A 23,194-nucleotide genomic window follows, 5' to 3' on the forward strand; every position below is an offset into this window, starting at 1 on the left:
TCCCTGCTCAGATCCTCTTCGCGTGGCCCATGCCTGCTCGGTTCCCGGTTTGACCTCTCTCAAGATGCCTGAGCCGGGGAAGAAGCCAGGTAGCTGCAGGCCTGGGGCTGGGCTGGACGTGGGGCAGGTGGGCTGTCTGCGACTAGGGGACAGGCCTAGGACCAAGTTCCTGAGGTGGGGGGGGCTGTCTCCTTAGGTCCTTTTCTGACTCTCGGTTTCTCCTTCCTATCCTTGTGGTGAGAGCGAGGATAAACCAGGGTCAGGAGTAGGAGGGGAGAAAGCCAAGGCAGAGGCCCCCAAGGCCATGGCCCCACTCTCAGGATGCAGAGGGACCCTTCCCTGCCTCCATTCCATCTCCTTCTGCAACGAGGTTCGGCCTGGCTTGCCTTTTGAGAAAGGGGTCCTGAAGACAGGCGCCCGGGTTGAGTCTAGACTCTCGCCGGGCTCACTGCATGCTTCTGGACAAGTCCTTCCCCTCTCTGGGTCTCAGTTTCCCCATCTATACAAAGAGGGATTGAGTTGGTCCTTTCCACCTGTAAGACTCTCTGCTTTAGGAGCCTGTATCCCTGTGGCCTCCACAGTGGGCGTGGCCACACGTTGAGGTTATGCAGACTCTCCGCTCTAGGAGAGGACGGTCAGGAGGCCCCTGAGCCGGGCCAAGGGCAGGGAAAGTCACAGCCTTTCACAGGACCACAGGGTCCTGGTCCTGGCCTGTGTCCTCAGTGGGGCTGTCCAGGGCAGGGATCCACCCCCCAGCCCTCAGCCCCCTCCCAGGCCAGTTTTATCTCAGTTGCTGATTTTCAGCCTGAGGCTCTCAGAGGACAAATTTAGCCACATCCAAGTGGGCAGAGTACCCATCCCTCGCCAAGGGCCCCAGCTGGTGGGGGCCAGGGGGAGCGGAGCTCGTCCCTTGTTTCCCTGGGTAGGTTATCCCGGGATGCGCTTAGCCAAAGTCTTGTGTAGAGGTTAGGACCACCACCACAGCCCTGGCTCTCCTACTTACTGGCTGTGTGACTTTGGTAAGTCACTTAACCTCTCTGAGCCTTGGTAATCTCAACTGAGAAATGGGCATAATAACTGCACCGACCTGATACAGCTGTTGAAGCATTAAACAAGGTGATGCATTGAAGCGACTATCACCGTATCTAATAAGAGGGGCTGCAGGGGTGGGGTGCATGGGCAAGCCAGGGGCCCCTGCAGCCTCCATTGGACCCTCAGTCTCAGCCTTCAGCAAGAAGCCACGGTCAATGGAGGTGGCCGCTGGCAGCCCTGCCGTGTTCGAGGCCGAGACAGAGCGGACAGGAGTGAAGGTGCGCTGGCAGCGAGGGGGCAGTGACATCAGTGCCAGCGACAAGTTTGGCCTGGCAGCCGAGGGCACACGGCATACGCTGACAGTGAGGGACGTGGGCCCTGCTGACCAGGGGTCTTACGCAGTCATCGCCGGCTCCTCTAAGGTCAAGTTTGACCTCAAGGTCACAGAAGCAGGTAAGACCCCAGTCAGTCTTTCCTAAGGCTTGAACTTCTGGGGGTTTGAGCAGGGACAGCCCCTCCATCTCTCCATTGTCCAGGGCATAGGAGGTGCTTTCCCATTTTCTGGCCTTTTGGTCCGACTGTGCTGTCTGCCAGGAAAACCCCCTCTCTTCTGAGAGAGCAAGGCCTTCCTGAGTGCCCCCATATGGCTCCCTGGCCTGTTCCAGCCATTGTGGAGGCGGGGGAAATCCAGAGACGAACAATGTACAACGCTGCCCTCTGTCTGGACACCCACACACAGCCTGCGGGCGGTGCGCCCCAGGGAAGCCCCGGGAGCCCAGCCTGGGGGCCTGGACCCAGGCCAGAGCCTGGGCCAGGAAAGGTGTGAACTCCAGAACTGGCCAAAGCTGACCCACAGCGATGTGAGCACGCGGGCCTGTGAGGGCGAGGGGCAGGTGAGATGCAGCCTGGCGCCCCGCTCAGCGTGAGCCGCCTTGGGGGGGGCAGGAAGAGGAGGAGTTTTGGAGCCTTCATCCAAGTGAGATGTCTTGTGGACTGTGGGTTCCTGGGTCTGACGCTCAGGAGAGACGGGGCAGAGGAGAGGAGTGGGCGCGTGAGCTCACGGAGGGCAGAAAGGGAGAGAATTTAGGGGAGAGACAGAGTCATGGTGGGGGGAGTGAGGACAAGAGAGGGACCACAGGACGCTGTGCACGCACTACGGTATTTAATGAGTCTACAAAGGGGAGGCCAGGGACAGGAAGGGTGTCTGGTTAGAAACTACTCCTTGACCCCCTACCCGATACCCTGCAGAGAAGCCAGAGCCCAAGCCAGAGCCCGTGCCAGTGCCAGCCCCTGCCGAGGCCCCTGGACTTCCCGGAGAAGCCCCGGCCTCAGCCACTGAGGTGGAAGGAGGCTCCCCAAGTCCCGAAGGTGAGAGGGTCTGGGCACGGAGGGCCAGGGCCAGAGCATGGGGGTGTCCCAGGGCAGGTCTGAAAGGCCTCTGCTCACAGGGTCAAGTTCAGCAGCCGCCAACGGCCCTGGTGCCCCCGATGACCCCATCGGCCTCTTTGTGACACGGCCACAGGACGGCGAGGTGACTGTGGGTGAGTGTGGGGCTGCTGCAGCCAGGGCGAGGAGGGGAGGGGGGCAGCAGAGCACCCCCCAGGCGCCCACTCTCCCCCTCTCTCGCAGGCGGCAGCATCACCTTCTCAGCCCGCGTGGCCGGGGCTAGCCTTTTGAAACCACCCACAGTCAAGTGGTTCAAGGGCAAGTGGGTAGACCTGAGCAGCAAGGCGGGCCAACACCTGCAGCTGCATGACAGCTACGACCGGGCCAGCAAGGTGGGGCCTGCAGGGCACGGGAACCTGGGGGAACTGGCGCTATGGGGACCTAGGACAGGGTGACGTGGAGAGTCCTAGGAGGCATCGGGGTACCATGAGACTAGGGGCACACAGGGAGTGCGAAGAAGGCGTATGGAGAGCCTGGGAAGCAAGTTGGGGGGCAAGAGGCACATGGGGAGCATGGAGAGGCTCAGAGAAGGGTTATGGGGAGGCCCAGGGGTCCTGTGGGACACGGGGGACGTGGAGGCCAGGACAGTCTCAAGAGGGCGTAATAAAGCGTGGTGGGGGCAGGGAGTTCAGGATTCTAAGTAACATTGTGAGGCACGGGGGACATCCGGCCAGTGAGCGTACGAAGTCCCTGGATGGATGGGTATCAGAGATAAAGGGACCCCAGTGGCCAACCAGAACAATTCATTCTACAGACAAGGAAACCAAAGCTTGGGAGGGTGTGGTTGCTGGTCTGAGGTCACTTGGAGCCAGGCCTAGAACCTGTGCTTTGACATCCAGCCTCTGCTCCTCCCACTCATCTATAAACCTGGCCCAGGCGAGGGGGCTCCTGGCAGGGGAGGGCCAACACGCTCAGGTCTGTGGGCTGTCTCCTGCACAAAAGTGCCTCATCTTAAGTGAATGCCATTTGCCTTGAAGCCATCACAGGTTTCTACTTTATTACCATCTTGTGCCAGCAGATGGCAGTAGTTTGTCTTAAGAAGGGGCTCCTTTTGCTATTTACACAAAACTGCGTGGGTTAACTTAACCTTGAAGAGTAAGAAGATTGGTGGATTAGTCTCCTTTAGGGGTGAAGGGCCCCATCTTCTGGCCCCCATCTCCCCTGACACCCCCACAGATCTACCTGTTTGAGCTGCACATCACAGATGCCCAAGCCACGCTTGCCGGAGGCTACCGCTGTGAGGTGTCCACCAAGGACAAATTTGACAGCTGCAACTTTAACCTCACCGTGCATGGTGAGGAGGGCCCCTGCGTCTGTCCTCAGTTCGGGGTCCCTAGGGGTCCGGTCCCCTGCACCTGACTCCATTTCCCAACACTAAGGAGGATGCCTAGTCCTAGTCAGACTACTGCTGAGCACATGTCCAACGCCGCTCACACAGGGGCGTGAAAGGCTCCCAGGCTGGGGTGGGGTGACGGCTAAGCCCAGATCTTGTCTGAGTCTTCTCTTGGTGTCCTGGGCTCCTGGCACAGGTGAGCAGGTGAAGGGTGACAATCCCTGATGGATTGGGGACTTGAAACTGCCCCCACCTTGGTACCCTGATTCTGGCAAGGCTCAGGATGTGGGGTCCTGAGGCAGACACTCACTCTCAAGTGGTCATGGGTGGGCAGGTGTGTGATACTTGGGATGTCACTCTCTGAAGTCCCCTTCCCTGTCTCGTCTCCCTCTTTGAACCCAGAGGCCATCGGCCCTGGAGACCTGGACCTCCGGTCAGCTTTCCGCCGCACGTGAGTGGCCAACTCTTCCTCAGGGCCTGGGGGAGGCAGCTTCAGGGTCAGGGCGGGGGCTGCTGGGGATGATGTGGCGGCCAGGGCCTGGGAAATGTGGGGGTGCAGGGCTGGGGGTGACGTGTGTGGTCAGGTCTGAAGTTGATGGTCATGGGGGGGGGTAAGCTTCCCTGCACAGGTGAGGAACTGGGTCTAATTCCCACAGGAGCCTGGCTGGAGGTGCTCGGAGGACCAGGTACCCACCCCCGGCCCTACCTGCCCCATACACAGACCCTGGGGCCTGAAATGGATAGGGAGCCCCCATCTGGCCAGTGTCCCTTTCTCTCACTCTACTGCGTCCCCAAACTTCCTGGCTCCCAAGCCCCTTCTAGTCAGCTCCACTGGGTCTCACTGGGGGTCCCTGTCCGCAGCGACAGCAATGAGGACGCGGGGATTTTGGACTTCAGCTCACTGCTGAAGAAGAGGTAAGCCTCCAGGCAGCAGCTCCCGGGCTGGTGGGGAGGCCCGATTGCCAATGTAGTCCTGTGGTTTCTAGCGCTGGGGCCCCCAGCAGGGCACTGTACCTCTGAGCCGGTTTCCTCATCTGTCGAATGGGACAGTCCGGTGTTGGGAAGAGTTCAGAGGGCTCAGCAGACCCTGTGTCTTGGGAACTAATGTCTTCATAGCGGCCCCACGACCACCCCACACGAGTCTGCAACAGCTCCCCTCAGTAGGCTCTGGGGACCCAGGAGAGGCTGGGGGAGGGCCCCAGAGCCACAGGAATTGCCCACCCAGCCCAGCGCGCCCCACTGACTCATGGCCTCTGTGTCCTCTCTCTCTCCCCCTGACGTTTCTGTCGATGCTGCTGTGACCCAGAGAGTAAGTAAGCATTGGGGTGGGGTGCTTTCCGGCAGCAGGGCGCTGGTGGGACCGGTACCTGCCTGCCCACGGCCAGTGAGAGATGGGTGGGGCTGGTAATCGGACCAGAGTGAGAACCCCCAGGGACTGGGGGGGTGTCTCTGGGCCTCGGGATCTCCTGACACCCACGTGCAAGGTGTGCAGGATTCCCTGCTGGGGCCTGTGGTGCTCAGAGGAGCCCCGTAAAGGGAGTGTGGGGAGGAGGGGAGCAGGGAGGAGGGAGGAGGGAGAATGGAGGAAGGGAGGGCCTATGGGCTGTATCTCAGGTCTTTGTGGGAAGGTGACCCACGCCTCTAATGTGTCCCCTGCTTTTCTGCCCCACATGGAGCAGCAGTTTCCGGACCCCACGGTGAGTGCCGGGTGAAGCCCAGCACCCCTGTCACCTCTACTGACACTAGGAGCCCCTCCCTAGCCCCAGCCCCAGCCCCAAACTGAGCCTTAAGCCCCTAGTACCCCAGAACTGGCTGGGGACCCCTGCCGGCTCAAGCTGCCCCACCAGAAGGAAAGGGGCGGAGGGCCAGGGGCAGTGACAGCTCCTTGGTCCTGGCCCCAGGAAGCCCCACTCTGGGGAGGGGGGCTGCAGTCCTCCCCTGGCGTCCGGCAGCCCCTGAGGGCTCCGCGTGGACTGTGGACGCAGGGACTCGAAGCTGGAGGCCCCGGCAGAGGAGGACGTGTGGGAGATCCTGCGGCAGGCGCCCCCCTCCGAGTACGAGCGCATCGCCTTCCAGCATGGTGTCACCGACCTGCGAGGCATGCTCAAGAGGCTCAAGGGCATGAAGCGCGATGAGAAGAAGAGCACGGGTTAGCCCCGCCCCCGGTTAGCCCCGCCCCCCACACGTGGGGAAAAGTCCAGTTTAGCCCAGGAAAGGAGAAGAACATGGGTTAACCTCCCCCGTCCCCACCATAGGATAAAATCAGGAGTGCCTAGGTTAGCCCCTTTCTGCACAGAAAATGGGCAAAGGTTAGCCCAGAGACATCACGAGGAAAAGGACAGAGCACAGGTCAGCTCTCCTCACCAAGTAAAAACCAGGTGATCTTCCCTCACCTGCCCTGGAAAAGAAAAGAAGCCTGCTTAACCCTCCCCACCTGCTTAATATACAAGAAAAAGGGAAGAAGCCAGTTTAGGCCAGAGCCACAGTTGGGAGGAGACGAGCCTGTTCATCGTCCTCACAGGCAAACAACAAAACAAACTAGCGGTGAGAGCTAGCCCCCCACGCCCAGGCGGGCCGGAGGGCAGGGCTCGGGTTAGCCTGGCCCCGCCAGGCATTGACAGCGCAGGCGTCAGCCCTCTGGAAGCGGGCCAGGAGGGGGGGAGCCTTACCTGCCCCCTAGCTGGGGGCACCTCGTAGGAGGGCAGAAACCGGAGGTTGCTGATAAGAGTCCAGAGGTAGAGAAGGTCCATCTGTCCCCTCACCTATTTTCCTGCCAAGCTTCTGCCTTTCTGGAAGCCCCTAACCTTGTCCCTGAGTTGAGCAGGTAGAGAGGACCCCAAGGAAGACAGGAAAGAAGAGAGAGGAGAATGAAGAGACAGACAGGGAGGTGATAGACACATAGAACAGACGGAGATAAACAGTCGCAGTGGAGACCCAGAGAGAGAGGGGAGGCGGGACCGGGCCCTCTGCCACCATGGCTGTGGGGTACGAGCCTTCTGCAGCAGGGCCAGCTTCGGGGGTGGGGGCAGGGGCGGCAGGGTGGCCAGGGCTGAGGGGTGGTGCTCAGCCTTCCAGAAGAAGCTGCAGCCGGCCTACCAGGTGAGCAAGGGCCACAAGATCCGGCTGACCGTGGAGCTGGCCGACCCCGACGCCGAGGTCAAGTGGTTGAAGAATGGACAGGAGATCCAGATGAGTGGCAGGTGCGGCCAGGGGCAGGGAGCAGGTTCTGGGGGCCAGGGGTGTGGGGAGGGGGCCCTCGGGGAGAGGGCTGTTGTAGGCCTTGTTCTTTCTGCCTCTGTATCCATGTTCTCCATCTCCCCCCAGTTTTCTCTCTCGGGCTCTAATTTCCCCTCTTTCTGTTTCTGCCCATCTCTGTTCTCCGCTCTTTTTCTCTCGGCCTCGCTTCCTCCCACTGGGGACACTCCAATGACCCCTTCGGTGCCACAGCAAGTAAGGCCCAGCTTCTGGGAGGCTGGGGTGGAGACCAGGGGTCCCAACGGGGGATAGGGTGGCGAGAGTCCACAGCTCTGTCACCTGTCCTCTGCGGCCCCTGCCCAGGTACATCTTCGAGTCCAATGGCACCAAGCGCACACTGACCATCAGCCAGTGCTCGCTGGCAGATGACGCAGCCTACCAGTGCGTGGTGGGCGGCGAGAAGTGCAGCACCGAGCTCTTTGTCAAAGGTGGGCCCAGGACCCCGGGGCCGTGGGACCCTGAGAGGGGAGGCCCACAGAGAGGCCCACCCATCACACTCTCCCTGCCCTGACAGAGCCCCCCGTGCTGATCACGAGGCCCCTGGAGGACCAGCTGGTGATGGTTGGACAGCGGGTGGAATTTGAGTGTGAGGTGTCTGAGGAGGGCGCCCAGGTCAAATGGTGAGCGCCAGAGCACCAGGGGCACGGGGGCACGAGACAGGGCTGGGACGCGGGGGGGCGTCCCCAGAGCAGGCTGACACACATGCTGCCCCCTCACTGGCCAGGCTGAAGGACGGGGTGGAACTGACTCGGGAAGAGACCTTCAAATACCGGTTCAAGAAGGATGGCCGAAAACACCATTTGATCATCAACGAGGCGACGCTGGAGGATGCTGGGCACTATGCCCTGCGCACCAGCGGGGGCCAGGCACTGGCCGAGCTCATCGTGCAGGGTGAGGCCCGCAGCAGCAGGCAGGGCAGCACATGAGCCTCAGGGACGTGGGCCCGGTCACCCCAGCACCCCCAGCCTCGTACAGTTATTCGGCAAACCAGAATCGAGACCTGTGTGACCCTGGGCAAGTCACCCTGACACCCGAGTCACTTCACTCATCTGTAAGACGGGGACACTGACGTCGCCACCTCAGAGGGCAGTGGGAGGGTCAGGTGGGCCCGACTGACATCACCTGCCCACACGCTTGAGATTCCTTCACATGCACACACGTATCACACACGCACACGTGTGTTCTCACATGCCCACGTGATCCCCGCAGGGATTCACACCCACACCCACGCATACCCTTCCCAGCTCACTGGCTTTGCCCTGCCCCCAGAGAAAAAGCTGGAGGTGTATCAGAGCATCGCAGACTTGACGGTGGGCGCCAAGGACCAGGCCGTGTTCAAGTGTGAGGTGTCGGATGAGAACGTGCGGGGCGTGTGGCTGAAGAACGGGAAGGAGCTGGTGCCTGACAGCCGAATAAAGGTGTCCCACATCGGGCGGTGAGTGTGTGGGGCCCAGCCCCAGGGCCGGTGGCGGGTAGGAGTAGGGACAGGCGGAGGCTGAGACAGAGACAACAGAGAGACAGGGACCGAGACAGAGACACACAGAGAGACAGGAAGAGACAGAGACAGACAGATAGAAATAGACAGAGATGGACAAAAAGAGATAGACACACTGACTGAGACAGGACAGAGACTGAAATATAAAGTAAGAAAAAGAGACAGACAGACAGACAGGTCTGGAGAGACAGCAGCATACTGAGGAGAGTCCATCCAAGACGGGGAAGAAGCAGGGAGCTTGACACAGAGGGCTCGGAGCCCGCGGCCCCTCCCCCCAGGGTGACCAGGGCTGGGCGGGAGGTCACGGGGGAGGCTGGCTCTGGCCAGGGGCCCTCACTCTCTCCCACTCTTACTCATGTTCTGAGCATCTGGGCCGGCCCGTGCTGGGCCCAAGGTCACGGAGATTAATGAGACCAGCCCCTGCCCAGTCTCCAAGGGCCCAGCCAAGTGGACGCTCCTACCCTGCCTACCTCTGAAAACATGTGAGGGAGCTGGGAAATGCAAACACCAAGGGCCAGTGGACACACAGTGCAGGGCACAGATGGGGTCCTGCAGAAGGGTGCACCCGAAACCAGTATAATTTTGTTAACTACTGCCACCCCAATAAGAAGGAAAAAATCCGATAAAAAGGGGAAAAAAATTAAAGAAAGCACTTAAAACACCAGAACCCCAGTGAGCTAGGATGGGGCGAGGGTCCCCTGGAACCCTGGCTAGGGTGTCTGGTGAGACCAGGAGTATGTGGCCCTGCAGGGTCCACAAACTGACCATTGACGACGTCACGCCTGCAGACGAGGCGGACTACAGCTTTGTGCCTGAGGGCTTCGCCTGCAACCTGTCCGCCAAGCTCCACTTCATGGGTGAGCTGCGCCCGGGTTGGGGCTGGGGTCCCTGTTGCTGGGTCCAGTCTTTGCCCTGGTGCCACCTGCTTTTCCTTCTTTTGCAGAGGTCAAGATTGACTTTGTGCCCAGGCAGGGTGAGTCTCGGGGTCCCTGTGTGTCACCTCCCCACACCCACTCACCCAGCCAGGTCTCCCTTCTGGGAGAGGGGCCTTGAGACCTAGCCCCAGCTCTGCTACTCAGGACCATGGGCCATTTATAATCTCTCTGAGCCTCATCTCTAAAACGGGGGTCCTAATACTAGTGCCTCCTCCACAGGGTGGGAGGAAAGCTAAGATGATTGATGTGTGAGCTGTCAAATGGCGGCACAAATGTGAGGTTTTATGATTTTTTTGCTTTTAGAAGTGTCTCTTCTACTTCTATTTTTTATTTTTTTAAAGTTTTTACAATTTATTGATTTTTTAGAGAGAGACAGACAGACAGACAGAGAGAGAGAGAGAGAAACACCATTCAGTTATTGATTCTTTTCTTCCTTTTTTTTTTTTTTTTTTTTTTCATTTTTCTGAAGCTGGAAACAGGGAGAGACAGTCAGACAGACTCCCGCATGCGCCCGACCGGGATCCACCCGGCACACCCACCATGGGGCGACGCTCTGCCCACCAGGGGGCGATGCTCTGCCCATCCTGGGCATCGCCATGTTGCGACCAGAGCCACTCTAGCGCCTGGAGCAGAGGCCACAGAGCCATCCCCAGCGCCCGGGCCATCTTTGCTCCAATGGAGCCTTGGCTGCGGGAGGGGAAGAGAGAGACAGAGAGGAAAGCGCGGCGGAGGGGTGGAGAAGCAAATGGGCGCTTCTCCTGTGTGCCCTGGCCGGGAATCGAACCCGGGTCCTCCACACGCTAGGCCGACGCTCTACCGCTGAGCCAACCGGCCAGGGCCAGTTATTGATTCTTATATGTGCTCTTACACCTTGGTGTATTGGGATGATGCTCTAACCAACTGAGCTATCTGGCCAGGGCTCTCCTACTCTTAGATAAAACTTTGATCAGGCATTTTAGAATCCTAATTTCAGGAGACTAGTCCAAGCTGAGGCATGCTCTAGGTTAGTGCTTTCCAAACTGGGTTCACATAAAGATACTCCATTTAGAAGGATTCCACGGTGAAATAACTTTGGGAAACACTGAATACTTGCCCCTATTCCCGTTGTTGTGCGGTTAAGAAATGTGCTTAATTTTGTTAAATCCAGACTTTCCTAAAGTGTTTGGCCATGGGGGCTGTTTTTGTTTTGCCTTTTTCTTGCAGGACATTGATGTCCCTTCCCCCAACACAGTTTGAGGAATACTACACTAGGTGTCCTGATGTTGCCAACCTCCCCGGCAACTTCTGGAGTGATAGAATGTTCTAGATCTTGACTGGGTGCTGATTACACTGGTGTATACACATTTGTCAAAAGTCTTCAAACTGTGCTCAGATCCCAGCACTGTACCGTGTGTCAATTATACCTCAATAATAAAACAACCAGGGACATGTGTTCCTCCCAGCCCCCCCCTTTCCCCGTTCTCTGACCTATGCTATGTCCTCACCCCCAGAACCTCCCAAGATCCACCTGGACTGCCCAGGCCGCAAAACAGACACCATTGTGGTTGTGGCTGGCAACAAGCTACGCCTGGACGTCCCTATCTCCGGGGACCCTGCTCCCACTGTGATCTGGCAGAAGGCCGCCACATCGGTACCGTGTGTCCTTCCTCCACTTCCCCATCTGTAAAATGGGTGTTTGGGCCTCATGAGTGCTGGGACCTGCTCCCCACGTGTGTATGCCCTGCAGTGGCCCCTGACGGGGAGTGCAGAGCCTCAGCTCGCCAGAGGGGGGCAGTGGGGAGGGGGCAAAGGAGAAATAGAGGGGCTGGGTGGGGATTCACTCCCTCCAGGCTGTCAGCCACCTTCCAGCTCCTTCCCTTCTCTGTTCCCAGGGGAAGGAGGTCCCAGCTGGGCCAGCACCTGATGCCCCTGGGGATGCAGGTGCCAGCGATGAGTGGGTGTTTGACAAGAAGGTGAGCGAGCAGAGGTGGCACCAGGCTCGCTTACATGCGGTCCCCACTCTTGGGCAGGCCTCTGTGAAGGTGCCACCTCCGGTCAGTTGTGCTCCTGCCCCAGACAGGGACTCCACACACACACACGTGTTTACAGGGTCTGCACCCCCAGAGTGGCCAGGAAGCCCCAAGCAGGACTGAACTGTCTCAGGAGGGGAGCTGGGCGGCTCTCGGCCCCTCCCCATCCACGCACGGCGGGGGCCTCACAGCAGCTCTGTGAGGTCATGCTCTTCCCGCTTGGTGGACAAGGAAACTGAGGCACAGAGAGGATAAGGGGTCACCTAAAGTTTCACGATAGAGCTGGAGCCCGAGCCCCTTCCTTCCTCCTGCTTTGCCCAGGGCCGGTGCCCAGTGAAGGCGTTTGGACCAGGGGCTCACGTGGGAGCCGGTCCCAGCCAGGCTCTGCCTCCCCCGTGGACTCGCTGCCGAGCTCCTTCCCCATCTCGGGGCGGTTGATCATTCCAGAGGCTGAAGAAGCTTCTGGGACCTGACCTGGGCCCTTTTGCCCACTGTCCCCCAGCTGCTGTGTGAGACTGAGGGCCGGGTCCGAGTGGAGACCACCAAGGACCGCAGTATCCTTACTGTGGAGGGGGCAGAGAAGGAAGATGAGGGTGTCTACACCGTCACCGTGAAGAACCCGGTGGGCGAGGACCAGGTCAACCTGACAGTCAAGGTCATCGGTGAGGCTGGCTGGCTGGCTGGGGTCAAGGCAGGGAGGACAGAGGGGCAACCAGAGAGGGCCTGCCCATTCACTCATTCAGTCGCTCAACAAACATCAAAGGACAGGCTCTCAGATCCATGGAGAGGATCGGGACTAGAACATGGGCGAATGTGGGAATGTGGGCAGTGGGGAGCCACAAAGGTTTAAACACAGGTTGGTGACATGATTAGAACTACATTCTAGAAAGGTTGCTTCAGCCCTGGGGGTGGCGGAGGCAGCCTGTAGCTGTTGGTTGGAGTGGTGAAGGAGCAAGCAAGGTCGGCCCTGGGCCCGGGCAGGGCTGATGTGGGTCCACATTCCCCCGCAGATGTGCCGGATGCCCCTGCAGCCCCCAAGATCAGCAACGTGGGCGAGGACTCCTGCACGGTGCAGTGGGAGCCACCTGCCTATGACGGAGGGCAGCCAGTCCTGGGTGAGTGGGGGGCACCGGGGCGGATCCGAGGGCAGGGGGTGCGGGGGTGTCTGCGCCCCAGACCTGAGCTCCTGCTTCCCTTCATCAGGTTACATCCTGGAGCGCAAGAAGAAGAAGAGCTACCGGTGGATGCGGCTGAACTTTGACCTGCTGCGTGATCTGAGCCACGAGGCGCGGCGCATGATCGAGGGCGTGGTGTACGAGATGCGCGTCTACGCGGTCAATGCCATCGGCATGTCCAGGCCCAGCCCTGCTTCCCAGCCTTTCATGCCCGTTGGTGAGCCTGGCATTGCCCTCATGCCGTCCTGGGTCAAGGGACCCTGTAACAGCAGCTGCTCTGTGTGGGCGGCTGCCACACTAGGCATTTACATCCCTGGTCTGTAATCTGAAATCAGGGATAATCCTCTTCATTAAACAGATGAAGAAAGTGAGGCCCCAAGACATCAAATGACTTGCTCAAGGTCACCCAGCTGCTAGGGGGTGGAGCTGAGACTCGCACCACTCTGACCCTTGGTTCACCTTCTTGAGGCTCACTTTTCACATCTTCTTGTTAGGATGAAATGAAATAGAGCAGGCACACAGCAGGTGCTCAGTAAATGGTCATTGTCCCCTGTTCCCCACTCCCTTCAACCAGGGTGTGTCCTGTATGGGACACAGTGAGGGCAGTGGGTGCCTCAGGGGGCATGCTGAGGGATGTCTCTCTGTGTAGAGAGCACTAGACCGGGAGCTGGTGATCGGTTTGTGGAGCTGGCGCCATGTCCCCAGGAGGGCCATCTGGAGTCACCGTCTCCCCCTGAAGCCTCAGTTTCCTCATCTGTATAGTGAATGTTGAAAGGGTAGCATAGACAGCGACAGGCTCTCAGGGACCGGAATGTGGGAGCTTTGGGGGCAGTTGTGTGAGGCAGGGGCAGGAGCCCCCTCTGGCCCAGGGACGGGACACAGCTTGGGGAGAGGGCAGGAAGGGGGTGCCTGTGGGGAGAAGGGTCCGGGCCTCTCTCCTTAGGGTCTGCCTTCCAGCCTGCTCAGCTCTGAGCCAGCTCGCCTCATCACAGGGAAGGAAACACCCAGGTTGCAGGCCAGTTTTCCTTAAATTACGTGACAGCATTTCTGACACTATCTGACGAAAGTGGCTCCTTCGAAGCTCTTTGGGTCCTTGGGTGTCTTTCCCTATGTAGAGCTCTCTCTTTTGTAATTGCTGTTCATTTTGAAGCCTATCTAGAGACCTGTCTTTTAATGGAGATAAACTATTTCTTAAAGTACTTGAAAGCCAGCCAAGGGAGTCCCCCCCCCCCCGCCCTGTGACTCAGGCCCTCTCTGCCCGCCCCCTGCCCAGGCCCCCCCAGCGAGCCCACCCACCTGGTGGTGGAGGATATCTCCGACACCACTGTGTCCCTCAAGTGGCGGCCCCCGGAGCGCGAGGGAGCGGGCGGCCTGGATGGCTACAGTGTGGAGTACTGCCAGGAGGGCGGTAAGTGTCCCTGCCCGCAGCCTGTGCCCTTCTCTGAACTGTCCCCGCAGGCCAGGCACCTGTCACCTCGCTGGGCCCTGTCTGCGGTGGAAGCCCCCCGGGATGGCCACCACCAGAAGCTGGGCAGCTGCGTGGGGTGCCGATGGTGACCCTGCACGTGGTCTTGTCTCCCCACCCAACCCTCAGGCTCAGAGTGGGTGGCCGCCCTGCAGGGGCTGACAGAGCGCACATCGCTGCTGGTGAAGGACCTGCCCACGGGGGCCCGGCTGCTCTTCCGGGTGCGGGCACACAATGTGGCCGGGCCTGGGGCCCCCGCTACCACCAAGGAGCCCGTGACGGTGCAGGAGATACTGCGTGAGTGCCCCTTGGCCAGTCACAAGACCTGCCACGGACACCCTGGCCCTTGGTGCAAGTGGAGGTCGGGACAGTCCAAGAGACCCTCCTAGAGGGAGGAGCTAAGTGCTGGGCAGGGACGGGGCGGGGGGGGGGGGGGGGCGAAGCCTCTATCCATGCCCAGGCCCAGGGCAAACCTGTGCGGAAGTGTCCTCTTGGGTTCCTGTGTCGACCCGTGTGGAACAGGGACACTGTAGGTCATCATACCACCGTCTCCCAGCTCTGCTCTGTGTCCCTCAGCTCCATGGATGGACAAGGTCCATGTGCTCAGGATTGAGCAGGAAGGCCCTGCAGGCTCAAACTGGCCCATCTGGGGTCCACTTCCCAACAAAGGGTCGATCCTCTAAGGACTCATTCTCAGAGTGGAAGGAGACAGCAAATAGGGGTGGTAACGGGACTGGGGATAAGATCCAGAAGCCTAGATTTGCATCCTGGCCTGTGTCACCTCAAGCAAGTTGCTCGCCCTCTCTGATCTCTGCCTCTTGTGGTGGTGTGCAGAGGCTCGGGCGGAAGCAGGAGTTTTGTGAACCCTTTGGGGCTGGATTGAGGGAGTTAAAGGAGGGGACAGCCCAGGAGGCAGCGTGTTTCTCAGCGCAGGTCTCTGTGCCCAAAAGAGAATGGAGCTGTGGCACTCCTCGGGCTTTGGGCCGTGGCTGGCTTTTGCTGAGCCGCCCACTCTGCCCACAGAGCGGCCGCGACTCCAGCTGCCCAGGCACCTACGCCAGACCATCCAGAGGAGGGTCGGGGAGCCCGTGAACCTCCTCATTCCTTTCCAGGTGGGACTGGCCGCTCCTCTGTCCCGCAGTGGTATTCATGCCTAGCAGCTGCCCGTGCCTCAGGGCTCACCGCACCCCAAGACCTCGCCTGGGCCTATGAGGATGGGTGGGGCGGGCCCCCAGGGAGAGCCAGGCTTGGAGCTGAGCTGTCCCCCTACACAGGGCAAGCCCCGGCCTCAGGTGACCTGGACCAAAGACGGGCAGCCCCTGGCAGCCCAGGAGGTGAACACCCGCAACAGCCCCACAGACACCATCCTCTTCATCCGGGCTGCTCGCCGCGCCCACTCTGGCACCTACCAGGTGACCCTGCGCATCGAGAGCATGGAGGACAAGGCGACACTGCTCCTGCAGGTCGTTGGTGCGTGGTTTTGGGGGCCTCCCTCTGAGCCTGATCATTGCCAGTCCCAGAGCTGGGTGGCCAGGGTCCAGGGCTTCACACCTGCCCATCCCGGGGCCTCTCCTCCGGACACCCAGCGCCCCCCAGAAGAAGGCACCCAGGCCCAGACTGGCAGGGACGATGGGGCCCTGGGTTGAGGGTGCCCTGCTCTCGCTCAGGCAGTATCGGGTCTGGCGTTCCACCTGGGTCTGTCTCCTGCAGACAAGCCCAGTCCTCCCCTGGACCTTCAGGTCACCGAGGCATGGGGCTTCAATGTGGCTCTGGAGTGGAAGCCACCCCAAGATGACGGCAACACGGAGATCTGTGGTTACACAGTACAGAAAGCTGACAAGAAGACTATGGTGAGCCTGGGGTCCTGGGCCCCCCACGTACACCCTTCTTAGGGCCTGGCAGACCCAGGTCTCAGCTGCCTCTAGAATGGACCCACCTCTCACCCCGCCATGATCTGGTTCTTTCCACAGTTGGGGTACAGATGCCAAGGGTACCCAAGAGAGGGCCCTGGTAGGAAGTAGGGCCTGCCCCCAGCCCCAGCCCCTTCCCTTTCCTCCACACCCACAGGAGTGGTTCACCGTCCTGGAGCATTACCGCCGCACCCACTGTGTGGTGTCCGAGCTCATCATCGGCAATAGCTACTACTTCCGCGTCTTCAGCCATAACATGGTGGGGCCCAGTGACAAAGCCGCCATCACCAAGGAGCCTGTCGTCATCCCCAAAACAGGTGCCGTACCTTCACTCCCACCCCGGGGGAGCTGGGGCAGGGACGCAATGGGAACACGGAGGGGAGCTTGGCTTGCTGGGACCTTTCTGGTACAAAGCCCTCTCCCCAACAGGCACTACCTATGAGCCACCCATCTACAAGGCCCTGGACTTCACCGAGGCCCCAAGCTTCACGCGCCCCCTGGTGAACCGCTCAGTGGTGGCCGGCTACAATGCTGTTCTCTGCTGTGCTGTGCGGGGCAGCCCCCAGGTAGGGAACTTCTGGCCCAGGTGCAGACCCAGGAGGCAGGGCTCAGGGGCTCCAACCCTGAGCAGTCCTCTCCCCAGCCTGTCCCCCTGCTTTCTCTGCCTCTGGACGCCAGGACCGGTGCCTCTCCCTGTGTCCGGCCTCGGCGCTCGCCATTGGCTCTCTGTTCCCAGCCTTGGGCACGGTTTGGGACTCCAGTGGGAGCCCCCGGAGTGGAAGCATAAATGCTAATCTCCCTACATTCCTGAAAAGTCCTTTCAACCTGAGACCTCTCCCTCCCTCCCATCACCCAATCTATAGCCCAAGATTTCCTGGTTCAAGAACGGCCTGGACCTGCGCGGGGACGCCCGCTTCCGCATGTTCAGCAAGCAGGGAGTACTGACCCTGGAGATCAGGAAGCCCTGCCCCTTCGATGGCGGGGTGTATGTCTGCAAGGCCATCAACTTACAGGGCGAAGCACGGTGCGAGTGCCGCGTGGAGGTGCGAGGTAAGGAGCCCGCCGGGCCAGCACCTGGGGGGGTGGAGCAGGCGGGGCACCAGCGGGGACTCTGCTGTCCCGGCCCAGGCAGCTGCTCTGGCTGGAGTGGAGCAGGCGGGGGCACCAGCCGGGACTCTGCTGTCACGGCCCAGGCAGCTGCTCTGGCTGAAAGAGCAGTGACCGTCACGTCCAGACGGCACTGCTGCTGGAGCCACTGCCCCAGTCCCCGGGGACTTGTTGGGGCTGGGAGGTGCAGCACACACGTGGCACAGGCTCCTTCTCTCCTGCAGTGCCTCAATGACCGGGCTGGCTCCTTGCAGATGGCCAGGTATGTACTCTGGACCATCCCAGGACTCAGGGCCCAAATCAGAGGCAGCCATCAGGAAATGGGGGTGCGGGTGGCTCTTAGTCAGTCCAGCTCACTCATGGGGGACCCTGTGTCACAGGTGCGCCCAGATACCAGCCACGTGCCGGGAGCCTGGAAGGAAGCTGGACAGGCCTCCTTGCTGTTGGATGTGTGTGCGCAAGTGGGCCTCTGGGGGCTGGCTGGGGGGGCATCAGTGGGGCAGTGTGGGGACAAGCAGGTGTGAGGGGACCACGCGGGCTGACCTGTTGGGAGCTCTCAGATTTGGGGGGCAAAAAGCAGTGGGCTCAGAAAATGATGGTTGCAGACAGTCCTGGCCTGCCGTGCTTTCTCTGTGTATAAGGGCAATAAAAAATCAGTGCAGAGACCTGCCTCTTCCTGACCAGTGTGCTTGTTCTCACGCAGGCACGGGGAAACTTAGTTGAGCTTCAGAGCAAACTGAAGGCAGAAGAGTTAAGGGAGAGCGGACTCCTAAGCTCAGAAAACACTAATACTTAGAAGGAAGCTCAGTCTCCCCCACGGCACACTCTTCAAGTGAGGAGACTGAGGAGCTGTGACAAGTATATTGGCAACAGAGCTAGCAAACCAGGACTCTCCTGCCTGGTCCCACATACTCAGGACCATCTTTGTCCTGCTGACCCATGGTCACCGCAGCCTGGATGTGGTTCTGTGCCGATAAGGCCTGGAGTGGGGGGGTCTCTGTGGGCAAGCCCCCAGTCTGTACACATCCCGGTCCCATGAGGAGATAGCCTGTCCAGTTCAAGACACTGGGAACCAGAAAAGATGTAGGGACAGGGCCCTACTCTGCTCTTCCTTCAGTGGGAGCCCAAATCTGATCATCAGTTTCCTTTTGGGAGGAGGAAGCCAGAAGGTCTGAGGTGCCCTGATAGAGTGTAGTTTTTCCTGCCCAGGGAGGGAGTAGAAGGTTTTTCCATTGCATAGAGAAAATACTCTATGATGGCTGGCCCCAGGGTTACTTCTCAGGTTCTACCCAAACCAAGACACTCCTGGCCAAGATCCTAGAGCTCTGGGTTCCAGGTCCTGGCCTAGTGACAAGCCTCTCGGGACCGTACCTGTAAGGAACACGGGAGCTGGGACCCGTGTTGCTTTTAACTTGACTGCTAAATTCAAATCTGCTCAGGTGTCAGCCAGTTCGGCTGCCCCCTCTAGTGGCCAATTTGTAGCACAGCAGCCCTCTGTGGGCCCAAAGGCAACATAGGGAAGGGAACCCCGCCCACAGCCTCTCTCCGAAAGCCCAAGAAGCCTGGGGAGGAGCCCTGCCCCCACCCCCACCCCCGCTTCAGCATCCCAGAGTTCAGATGAGCTCGATATTGTCTCCCTGCTTCCCTCAGACCAGAGGTGCCTGCAGAGCCTGGGGTCAGCCTTCCTCAGGCCTAGGCTGAGGAGGCATCACTCACTGCCGGGAGCCCAAGGACGGTTAAGGACGTTTATTTCACATTCACACGTCTGTACATTTTCTATAAATAATGTGGAGCTGAGATAAATATGTACAATCGCCTCTTGCCCACTGCCAGGCCACCTCTCCCACTCTCCTGGTGGGAAGAGCCAGGAGCTGCTGCCTGCAGAGGCAGATGTATACACTGACCTTGGCCCTTCCCCACCCCTTTGGGTATCCGGGCCCAGCTGCTGGTGGTCCCTGGGAGTCTCCTGGCTCCAGTCACTCTGCTCCCTCCTGCCTCAGGCAAGGCAGGCCACAGGGAACAAGCTGCCCCCTGCAGGGGTGGAGGCCATGGCAGGCAGCAGCAAGGCCCGTGCCCACAGAGGCAGCTGCCACCTCAGGAACTGCGTAAGGAAGCAGGGAACCTGCCACTCACAAGTGCTACCCCTCGACTCTCCCCGCCTCCCCTGGTCAGGGAGGACAGGCCTCAGCTTCCCTCGCCCCTCACAGCGGGACTTCTCCAGGCCCCTAGCTGTGCTGATCACAAGACAGCCAGCCAGAGTCTTGCACTGGGAGGTCACAATGACAAGGACACAACACACAGGTCCCAAGGACACTGGCCTACACTCAGAGAACTCTTAGAAGCCACTGGCCCAAGACACACACACACACACACACACACACACTCTTGAGCCCTGAGGGAACAGCAGGCTGGTCTTCGGAGAGTAAACGGGGAGAAGGGGGTACCGAGCTCAGCCCTGTGATGGACACACTAAGACACACTGACAGACATGTAACTCGGAACCAGCTAAGCCGCGGCGAGGGGCTTGCAGGGAACACACACGTGTCCCACTTCTCATCACAGGAGCTTCGTGCACTTGGGAACGGCAAGAGGTAAGGGGCGTCCCCCGGGCGGGAGCAGCCTTCACCCCCCGTCCATCAGCTAGAGACGGGTCGGGGTGGGGTTCTGAGGTCTTCCTCACTGCTACGAACGGCAGCCACATACGAGAAGAGACACAACACAGAGTAGCAGATCTCATGGGCCTAGAGGGGAGAGAAAACCAGACAGATCAGCATCACTGAGATCCCACCTTCACATGGGATCTGCCACGCGGGACACCCCTGCCCTAGCACTGGGCTCGGGCCGAAGCAAGCCTCAGAGCTGGCCGGTGGGAGAGGGGGTTTGTCTGGCCTCTCCCCCAGGGCCGAAGACCTCTTTCAGCTTCAGGTGAATCTTTGGCATCTAGACCAAATTCGCTTCTCAGATCATTCCTAACATCCCTCAGCCTGTGCTCTCAGAGGACCCACCCCACTCTGTCTGGAGGTCCCAGGGAGCCCTGTGCAGACTAGCCCGTCAGGGTTGGGCGGCACACTCACCATTGGTGTCTTGTACTTGTGGCTCACCACTTCTTTAATTTCAGGAACTAAAACCGGACGGGTAAGAGACAAAACAGAAAGTTCAAAACTAAGAGCAATAGTGCCATGCGCCCCCAGGCGGCAGCGCCTGGCACCAGGTCCCCGTCCCCTCTGTGGCCTCTCCCAGTGGCTGCAGCAGCTCCAGCTAAGACAGCTTCTGTCCAGCCCCTGCGGGATGAGAGGACGCTTCCCCAGACACTGCCCTCGGAGGTCTGCAGCGGCTCCTTGCTGGGTGGACATGACCACCCCTTTCTTTGAGAGCCCCTGCAAGGGAGCGAGTCAGTCTTTCACCAGCCTGGTCAGGGCTCCTGTCCAGGCCCCTGAGAAACACAGGACGCTATTTCCAGCTGGGCTGGGGAAAAAGAGTTATCGAGGCTGTGCCTCACCTTGCTGAAATGCCTGAGAACTCGTCCCTGTCACCAGCCCAAAACTCGGGTCGTGTTAAGCACGACGGGTTCCCTGTACTCCCAGCCCCTACACCGAAGGCCCTGAGGCTGGATAAGGAAGTGGCATGACAGTAAACCCACCAGACATGTACGTTTTCCTGCCCTGAGCGGCAGGAGAGGCCCAGGCCCGCCTGTGTGAGGGAGAGCGTCAGAGGGCTCTGGAGCAGACACACCGCGCAGAAGAGACAGGCGAGCACAGCACACCCGGGAGGGAGGTGACAGGGAGCATCAGGCAAATACACGCATGTCCACAGCCCAAAATGCAAGACTAAGAGCCACCCCTGCCCCAGCCATGCAGGGGTTCTGCGTGGCCAGAGGAAGGAGGAAGGCCCCCCAGGCTCCGCCACCCGCCCGGCCCCTGGCGATGGGGGCGGAGAGGGAGGGTGAGAGCTGGCCACACTTCCTTCTGAGCCTTGGAGGTGAATTCGGGGACTCCTGGTTAACAGGGAACAGACTCATCAAAGGTGGAGCAGGAAGCCTAGGTTCTGCCCTGAGTCGGAAGACTTCCCCAAATCTCTCTCTGGCAGACGAGAGAGGGAGCACACAGCGGGAGAGTTCAGAACCAGGGAGCCAGCGCCAGGGCGGAGGGAGGCTGGGAGGAGGCGGTGGGGAAAGAGAGGAAGAGACCAACTGGCACTGTGAGCAGCTGGTCTGGCTGGAGGGAGGGAGCCGCCCGGCCCAGGCCCAGCGCCCAGTGCCCAGCCCAGCGCCCAGCGCCCAGCCCAGCGCAGCGCCCCCGGCAGGGGCCTGGGGAGAGGCAGCAGGAGCTGAGCGGAGCCGTCACTTTACCTGCCGGAGAACGGAGGTTTTCATAGCAGCGGTGAGGGGCACAAGAGAACGAAGCACAGACACAGCAGGAGCTCAAAGCCCCAGAGGGAGAACCCACTACACCGCCGGGACCCATCGGCTACAGCTGCTCGCTCGGGTGGGGGGAGCTCCCAGCTTCCGGCTACAACTGCCCCGCCCGCCTCTGAGGCCCACTAGGCTTCCCTGCCCTCTAGAGTGAGTCTGCCGGGATGGCCACATGCCCTCCTCCAGCACGGAGGCTAAGTGGGCATCGGAGTGGCACCAGTGTGTGTGGGTGGCACCCAGGGCTACCAGGAGGACCTTAGCAGGTGACGGGGACACAGCCTGGGGACTGCCCACCTGCTCTGCCCCAGAACTTTCTGACCACCCCCTGGCCAAACAAGCGAACATGGCGCCAGGTCGCCGGGCCTCTGGAGTGCCACCTCTACACTGGAACCCCGTCCCGGGCCGCTTGCTCTTCTGAGACCCACCCCCTGGTCGCCACCGTCTCTTCTCTCTCCCCTTCTCTCGTCTCTGGGTCCTCTTTCCTTCCCTCTCACTCCTGCCCCTGCAGACCTCTCTGCAGGGGGCTGCTTCTCTCTCTGCTGCTAGGCCCTCTGGAGCTCTGAGGTTTGAGTTACTGCCATGTGAGTCCAGGCCTAAGAGCAAAGTAGTGTAATTACCAAATTCCTCCAGGACAAAGACGCCTCGGACTGTATTGCACTTTTTAATGTGATTCAGCTCTATGAAAACCTGTAAGAGAGGGAGGGGGGGAGGGAGGGGTAAGGCCCAGAGGCTCCCCCCGGCCCCACAAAGCCCACTCTCCCGGCTACAGCCCCGCCCACACACAGAAACCCTATTTCCCAAAGGGAGGACAGAAGAATCCACACACACACAACTCAGAAGCGCTAGGAAGCGAAGATAGCAGAAAGGGCGTGTACCTTCCGCTCCTGGCCGGAGGAGAAAGCATGGGAGAGAAATGAAGGCGTTAGTTTTACCGGTCAAACCCAACCCGAAGGCCCTCTGCTGGCTTGGGCTGCCCGCCCGTACCCTGCGTCCGAGGCAGCATCGGTGGGACACTGTGCCCCAGGGCTCCCCCCGCTTAGGCCATCCGCTCTCTACCCTTCCATGCATCCTCCTCCGGCGCAGAGGGCTGGCACGGGCGCAAAGCTCCCCTCGGACTGTCCTTGGGGGGAGGCGTTGCTACCTTCCTCGAAACAGGATCCAGGCTCTCCCCAGAAGCACGAGGTGATGAGAACAGCTACCACTCATGAGCACCTACCAGGAGTCCTACAGATACTGTTTGTGGTCCTTACGGCTATGTGGCACAGCACAGAGAACTACCCTGCTTTACAGGTGATGACACCGAGCGTCAGAAAGCTTATCTGCCCACGAATAACAAAGGCGGGCTCTGGCGCCAAGGCAGTCCTGCCTCGGAAGACCAGGCTTTCCCTACCTGTCACCCCCACTGCGTCACTCCCACGGAGGGTCCCAGGCTCCCTCAAGGCCCGCTGACTGTTATGGGGCAGAAGGTGGACCTCACGGCCCTTATCATCACTCAGGGGTCAATTTCCCTTCTCGGTAGGATCTCTCTCCTGGGGCAAAGCCTTAAACTCCAGAACAGCTCATACACACTTTGTAACAGACATTAGGTCCGTCCAAAGGGGCTCTATAACAAGGGTGGGAC

The 23,194-nt window shown here is 60.0% G+C and overlaps 2 protein-coding genes across 38 annotated transcripts in view; one reads left to right on the forward strand and one right to left on the reverse strand.

Moving 5' to 3' along the window:
- Positions 1-17,825, forward strand: MYBPC3 (myosin binding protein C3). Its single transcript, XM_066361746.1, has 34 exons — positions 1-89; positions 1,219-1,485; positions 2,281-2,400; positions 2,481-2,573; positions 2,662-2,810; positions 3,655-3,772; positions 4,214-4,262; positions 4,468-4,497; positions 4,673-4,726; positions 5,488-5,508; positions 5,797-5,960; positions 6,879-7,011; positions 7,259-7,261; positions 7,370-7,494; positions 7,581-7,686; positions 7,791-7,957; positions 8,336-8,501; positions 9,312-9,418; positions 9,505-9,534; positions 10,987-11,126; positions 11,368-11,448; positions 12,008-12,167; positions 12,516-12,620; positions 12,709-12,897; positions 13,954-14,088; positions 14,275-14,442; positions 15,169-15,257; positions 15,420-15,615; positions 15,856-15,995; positions 16,213-16,372; positions 16,485-16,621; positions 16,919-17,105; positions 17,387-17,424; positions 17,543-17,825. Exons 1-33 carry the CDS (start codon positions 65-67, stop codon positions 17,395-17,397), a joined length of 3,825 nt encoding a protein of 1,274 aa, XP_066217843.1. The 5' UTR covers positions 1-64; the 3' UTR covers positions 17,398-17,424; positions 17,543-17,825.
- Positions 17,826-18,893: 1,068 nt separating this feature from the next.
- The window catches only part of MADD (MAP kinase activating death domain), a 42,288-nt gene continuing 37,987 nt past the window's right edge, over positions 18,894-23,194 (reverse strand). For 23 of the 37 annotated variants that reach the window (XM_066361580.1, XM_066361577.1, XM_066361592.1 and 20 more), the window contains 3 exons: positions 22,191-22,260; positions 20,237-20,283; positions 18,894-19,903 (listed from right to left, as the gene is read on the reverse strand). In XM_066361580.1, the coding sequence (XP_066217677.1) occupies positions 19,799-19,903; positions 20,237-20,283; positions 22,191-22,260 (222 nt within the window). In that variant the 3' untranslated portion in view covers positions 18,894-19,798. The remainder of the gene's footprint in view (positions 19,904-20,236; positions 20,284-22,190; positions 22,261-23,194) is intronic. The other 14 variants (XM_066361676.1, XM_066361683.1, XM_066361660.1 and 11 more) reach the window with 1 other exon arrangement.

Source organism: Saccopteryx leptura, chromosome 1 (assembly GCF_036850995.1).
Source record: "Saccopteryx leptura isolate mSacLep1 chromosome 1, mSacLep1_pri_phased_curated, whole genome shotgun sequence".
NCBI lineage: Eukaryota > Metazoa > Chordata > Mammalia > Chiroptera > Emballonuridae > Saccopteryx > Saccopteryx leptura.